General features: G+C 42.3%; 1 protein-coding gene across 1 annotated transcript in view; it reads right to left on the bottom strand.

Moving 5' to 3' along the window:
* Positions 1-1,147: 1,147 nt before the first annotated feature.
* The window catches only part of LOC147890760 (ferredoxin--NADP reductase, leaf-type isozyme, chloroplastic-like), a 5,484-nt gene continuing 29 nt past the window's right edge, over positions 1,148-6,602 (bottom strand). The window contains exons 1-9 of the mRNA XM_087389273.1: positions 6,405-6,602; positions 6,037-6,307; positions 5,785-5,918; positions 5,265-5,343; positions 2,175-2,266; positions 1,995-2,072; positions 1,821-1,883; positions 1,463-1,697; positions 1,148-1,325 (exon numbers count right to left, since the gene is read on the bottom strand). The exon at positions 6,405-6,602 is cut by the window's right edge and continues 29 nt beyond it. Of these exons, the coding sequence (XP_087245399.1) occupies positions 1,258-1,325; positions 1,463-1,697; positions 1,821-1,883; positions 1,995-2,072; positions 2,175-2,266; positions 5,265-5,343; positions 5,785-5,918; positions 6,037-6,307; positions 6,405-6,515 (1,131 nt within the window). The 5' untranslated portion in view covers positions 6,516-6,602 and the 3' untranslated portion in view covers positions 1,148-1,257. The remainder of the gene's footprint in view (positions 1,326-1,462; positions 1,698-1,820; positions 1,884-1,994; positions 2,073-2,174; positions 2,267-5,264; positions 5,344-5,784; positions 5,919-6,036; positions 6,308-6,404) is intronic.

The raw sequence follows: 6,602 nt of genomic DNA on the forward strand, positions 1-6,602 counted from the left end.
TCAAAAAACAAGGTTAGTTATAGATGCTTCCAAAGAACAATATGGGTGCCTTGATTTGGCTAGCTCAAAAAAAAAGGTCAATTATAGGTGCTCTAAAACATTGAAAATTTCACATAAACTTTAACTCATTGTTTTAATGACATTTCCTATTTTAGTATAGCGCAATACAGTTTCCCATCTAGCACAAAGGTTAGAGTAGTGTGCACTCTTGTTCTACTTGCAATGTGGGTAGTCACGGACAAGGGCTCACATTCAATACAAGATATGGAGCCTCATTCGGGCATCCATGATCCTTTAACTAGAAAGCTCATGAATGCTCTATTTTTTCAGGATACGAAGGTGCATGGTGATCTTTTCCACGACATTCAGCTTAGCATATTGATAATTTTCGACTTCTATTCACCCAAGGCAGATGAGTTTCAGACCCATTTAAGGTGCTTTATAGCTTGACCTGATTTAAATGCAGTATTTAATTTCTCTGTAACACTCTCTACTTATAAAAATTCCTTTTTCTACCATCATAGAAGCAATCATCCTTGAACGTAGAACTTCACAGCAATTTTTGGGCTGTACGTGACAAATGCTGACATTTGTGTACTTAGAACTTCAGGCCAATTTTTGGGCTGTACGTGAGATGAGTTCTGATGTACTGCACTGATACTCAGCGATCATGTTCTATTTTTAGACCTAAGAAACGCACTCGTGTACACATAATATTAGAACGTGAGTCTGCCTTATTTAGTTGCAATTGTCGCTTCATTGAATTTTTCGTTTTTTTGCAACAAATTGCAATGAATTCGGTGATCGGTGAGTGAGCTCTAAAGAAGTCTCCATTAGGGCCATAAGAGCCGATGATGTAACAAGCTAGCTTTCAGTGACTTGGTGATGAAACTAGAATACTGCCCGGAAAAAATCCAGGCAGAAAAGCCACACCTTTGTGACAGTACAAGCCCAGCTGGCTAGTATCCAAACAGATTTGTGGAAGAAGAATAACGAGCATACCAAGGAACTTAACCTAAATGATATATAAATCTGATGTGGCTAGGAAAGGTTCTGAGGCACTGCTCCGTTTTTAGGGTCATGGCATCCGCTCGCTTCTGCAATTGGTTACAATTCTGCGACAACCATGCAGCAAAAGGAGCTAGCAAAGGCAAGAAGAACAATGATAGCATTATTGTACACAGAAGTCATGAACTGGAAATGGCCTTTGCCAATTTTTTGAAGACACTTTAGGCATGGAATTAGAGCTTTATCAGCCTAGTACACTTCCACGTTCCATTGCTCCTTCTTCTTGAGCTCTTTCTTGTATTCCATCCAGTTGTAGCCTGCATATAAACAAAGCAGAAAGTTATATATTCTTTGGGAGAGGCCCTCGAAGTGGCTAAATAGCAATAACTCTTAGTGAGCTTTATATATTCTTTCAGGAGTTAGGTTCCTTGTCTAATTTGCTCAGTAAAAATACCGTCTCTCTCTGCCAAGCCTGCCATGATCTCATCGATCCCCTTTTCCATCCCCTTCAAACCGCACATATACACAAATGTATTATCTTTTTTGAGAAGCTCCCACAGCTCGTTCGCATATTGTGCCATCCGTGTTTGAATATACATTTTCTCCCCTTTTTCATTCACTTGTTCACGGCTGACAGCAAAGTCTAGTCTGAAGTTCTCTGGGAACTTCTCCTTCATCAACTCGAATTCCTGAACAAGAACAACACCATCATAGCAAACCACAACAATTATCTTGACACGTACTTCGCAAAAGAAGCCGTCGAAGCTGTCAAAATTGCCGACAAGAAATAATTTCGTCGGCAGAGCATATACCTCTCTATACAACAATGTGCTGCTCGTAGGTACTCCCAAGAATAACCAGGCGAGGCCCTTAAACTGTAGGAAAATCCCAGCTAAACTTAATACAATCACTAAACCAAAGATCCTTTACATGCTAACAAGCAGAATCTGACAGAAATATTGAGCTTCTTGTAAGCAGCTGCTCACATTGTAATCTGCGTGTTTCTCAAAGAACATCTTCCATAGAAAACCCCTAAATGGCGCTATTCCTGTGCCCGTGGCGAGCTGTTGGAAATAAGACAATGAATGAGATGGTTCGCCTGTTTGATTTAATAGTAAAAGTTCTTACAGAAGGTCACGTTAATTGCATGGAAGTTGAGAAAAGACCATGATAATGGTGGCGTTCGGGTCCTTTGGCATAAGCATCTCCTTCCCCACAGGTCCAGTGATTGCCACAGGAAGGCCTGGCTTCAAATCACCTGCGTTCAAACGATCGAGTTGACGTCAATTAGTGCCAATCTATGCTGTGACATTGCTTGACTCTCATCTGTGAAATGGTCGATTTGACATAAAGTAGTGCCAATCTTTGCTGTGAAATTTCTGTTCTCTCATCTCTCAAGACATGTCACCTGATACTTACAACCTCAACTATACAATACAGCAAAGGAATTGCTGTCCAAAATTTACAAGAGAGATACATAAAAAGCATACAGAATACTAGTAGGGGGCCTGTACCTCATGAGTCCCTGGCAAGTGGTGAAGGATGTACAAAATGATGAAATAGCCTTAGATTATAGTTTACGTGGGTACATCATAGCCTAGTGGTCAAGGCCCTTAGGTTAGGCCTGTGCTGTGATTCAAATGCTGGTGGGCCACGTGGTAGGCACACATGGCCGCCTTCTTTGCTCTAGTTAGTTGTGCACATCTCAGAGAGCATTCCCATGCTCTCCGTTTCACTAGCTATTTTCATGGAAGAATCCATTTTGGGAGGTCTCCCTCAAATTCGCTGTAACCTTAGGAATGCCCATCAAAATCGTGAAATTGGGTGGAATTAGCCATGAGAATAGGGAATACAAACTTCTCGGAAGTTTTTGGCCAATGGAGAAATAGCCTTTCAGCCAAACTCTGCCTCAGAGCAGCTTGAGAACCGGAGATGGAAGACATTCAATTGTTTTTTTCTTGTTCCCGCGCACACTTGCTAGAGTGTCGCCTTGATTTGCTCTCTCCTCTCCTTTCTCACGCGAGAATGTCCTCTAAATCGGCACACGGCAATTTCTTCGTTCTTTCTAGAAATCAGTTGCAGAGCTCTCCGAAGGTGAGAGAGAGAGAGAGAGAGAGAGAGAGAGAGAGAGAGTAGAGTTCTAGAGAGAGAACAACATCAATTAAATATAGTATAGAAGTATGGCACCCCAATTGAAAAGAATTAACAAATGTACCAATTAGTGGGTAGGGATGGAAAAGCAAGGATGAGGTCAAGGGGATGAGGGAGTCCTCTTTTTATGAGGAGAGGAGGGCTGAGGCTCCTCCCCTATTATCCATAGGGTACAAATTCAAAACTCTTCCCCTCTTTTGCATGAAAATTTTAGAGCTATCCATTTGGCCTTAGCTTCATTGGGGTACTCCACGTTGACACCTAAGAAATCAATTGAATATCTTTTGGTTAAGTCATATGTATAGGTAATAGGAAGCATAAATGCGCCATTGTCATATTATCCACCATTTTGAAGTTCTAAAATGTTTCAGCCCAAGTTTTGAAAACGTTAAGTTTCTTTCAGGTATGGTAAAAAGATACCAGACACACATCTTGTATCCCACATGTCCTAAGGATGCATCATTAAGTCAACTTTAATACTAGTAAGTACGAAACCATGAGGTCTCAACAATGTTTGCAAGAGCAAGTTAGGGAATAATGGCGGAAGCATGCATAGTAAAGGATGAGGACTCATCTTAAAAGAGATTAGCATAAAAGAAAGTATGAATGCAAATGGAAGAACCCTATAGCTAATAAAGAAAACACATGTTCCTTTCTTTGAAAATAAAATAAAATAAAGAAAACAAAGACACTCTACCAATGAAGCATTGTAAATGGAGGGTGGCAAGGGGTAAATTATTGAAACATGAATTGCACCCAACTAACAAGTGTGTGTATAGGCACACGTGGGCATGCTCACACGCTCACATAGAGTAAATAAAATCAATGTAGAAGGGAAACAAAGAGGCGAAACATAAAGAGAAAGGGGTGGCAAGAGTAAATGATAAAGGAGGAAGAGAAAGAGAGAGTGTGTGCATAGAATGGCATCAATGAAGCAATATGAGAACAAGTAACACACAAGAAGGAATGGGGGGAGGCCCATTTCTAAAAAATGGCACTGACGGTGTCTAAGGAAGAATTGGGCCAATTCTCATCCCTTCTAGTATGTCAAAGGACCCCTCATTTGCCATGTTTCATCTCATTGCTCCTTCCTCATTTGCCATGTTTCCAAATCATTGATTGCACTTGCAATTAGCAAATTAGCCAACTAAGAAGCAAAATTGGGATAGACATTCATCAAAGCAAACTTGGGGAGGGGAAGCCATTCATCGGAGCAAATTTGGGGTATACCAAGACAGATTTGTTGATGTTATGAGTAGTACAGAAATATGGAGAAGGGCCAACAAATAGCTATGCCTCAATCTCAAAATCTTTGTGAGCTCCTTACATTGGTGACTCAACACACATGTCCACAGTTCATTAAACAAAAAGCCCAAACCTATGTATGTCTCCCTAATTGCTCACACTCCCAGATCTACGAATTAATTCACTCACCCTCTCCCCTCCCCCCCTTTTGTCTCAATTAACCTATCAATTAATAGCATCGCATCGCTCATGCCTCCCTACTCCCTCGTCTTAGCTCAACTCTCCCTCTCCCTCACCCCCTCTCTCCCCAAGTCACCTCTCTCCTTTCCGCCTCCCCCTTCCCTCACTCCACTGCATTGCCTGCTCTCTTCCCCTATTTGGTCCTTTATACTTCGCATGAGGCGGTGGAAGGAACAATCTGGAAGGTGAAGGAAACGTGGTGCAATCCCCTCGCCCCGCCCCCCAAGACAGGAACTAATGAATTAATAAATGATGCCATATCTAGCGTTCATTATTTTCATTAACACCCCCCACCCGACTAATTAATCAATAGGTGCAAAACAACGACTAGGGGGGCCTATTTGAGAAGGTCCCCCCTTCCTATCATTAATAAGTTCTATTTAACCTGTTAAGGTGGTCTTTTAAGTAGGTTAATGCGCATCAAACAAACAAATGAGGACTTCTTTGAGAGTAATTCACTCACCCAAACTTAAGAATAACCAAAACATAAGCTACATTAATCATCTTATCCAAATCCTACTCTCATCATGTAAAATAGATGGACCAAGGAATGGAAAACCTCCATTACACAAACCTAGTTAAGCTTTGTTCTTAATCACTTCAACTATGAAAATACTTACATAAAAAGTTGGAGCACACTCCTTTTACTTCCTCTCCCTTGTCATTGATATAGACAAGTCGCTTCACACAAAGAGCTACCTGGGTAGAGCAAAAGAAAACCTCTATAAGAAATTAAATAGAGTATAACTCACCACAAGACCCCACATTTTGACCGTATGCAGGTCCTATGAGAGGGCAAGCATACCTCTCGGGAGGGTTTAGCCTCTCTCCTCTTATAGGATCAAAGGGCCAACCTCTTTAAGAACTCAAATTGTCACAAAGTGCATCAATGATCAATCAATCAAACATTTTTTCTTTAAATCTAGATTCATTGAGCACGTGAAGTTTGGAAAATGAGCCAATGCTGATGAGTAGCATCCCGTGCAAGAGATGTCTTTAGCTAGTGAAATCATGAAACTGCATATTCGAACTTTGCTACGTGCATTGGAATTTGAAGCGCTAGAAGAGATCTTAGAAAGCAAAATTCTATTTACGCTTTCGCAAACACAAGTATTACGTCGCCTGCAATAAGTCACTCACAGTCTTCTTATCGCCGAAATCACCCAGCGCGCTGCTAGCGATAGAGTACAATCTCAACTTGTTCGGCTTCCCATTGGCATCGACCCCGGGAGGAATAATTCCAATGGATTGACCTTCTCTATACTGCACTTTACCTGTGAAATGAGACAGCTCCCTTGAACGCAGATCCAACACTACTGGCTAATAGATTCGAGCTCAATTTTGAAATTCCGAAATATAGATCAAATAGATTGCCGATAAGAAGCTCAATACCTTCTGTGCTGAAGACCATGTGCCACGTTTCTCCGGGAGCATCGTCCCCGACGATCTTGGTGTTGAAAAGGCAGAGGCCAGTGTAGGGATTCTTGGGCTTGAATGTGTTGACAACGAGGCCTTCTTCGTCCTTGCGGGACTCCTTCTCGACTTTAGCGGGGGCTTCAGTGGCAATGGATGCCTTGACAAGGACGGAGCCTGGGCGAGGGAGCAGGGGAAGCGTAGAGGCAAGGAGTCGGTCGTTGGAGAGAACTTTGCCACTGAAGAAGGACTGAAGGACAGGAAAAACCGTAAACGACAACATCAAAAAGAACAACGGAAACGCGAGCAAACGATGAATTGACGGAGAGGATGGGGAGTGATGAGACCTTGTGGAGGGGCAAGCAGAGGCGGTCCAATGAGGGGCGGGTGGGTTCGAGGGAGGGGGGAGAGGAGAGGGAGGTAGGGGCGGCAGCCACAGCCAGGGTAGCAGAAGCCATGGAAGCTGTGAAACTGATCACAACGGAGAAGACAATGCTTAAACGAACAAGGTGATCAACAGCAGAAGAAGAAGAAGAAGAAGAAGA

This window comes from Dipteris shenzhenensis, chromosome 18 (genome assembly GCF_047967505.1).
Source record: "Dipteris shenzhenensis isolate YYH24624 ecotype China chromosome 18, Dip_SZ_1.0, whole genome shotgun sequence".
Lineage (NCBI taxonomy): Eukaryota > Viridiplantae > Streptophyta > Polypodiopsida > Gleicheniales > Dipteridaceae > Dipteris > Dipteris shenzhenensis.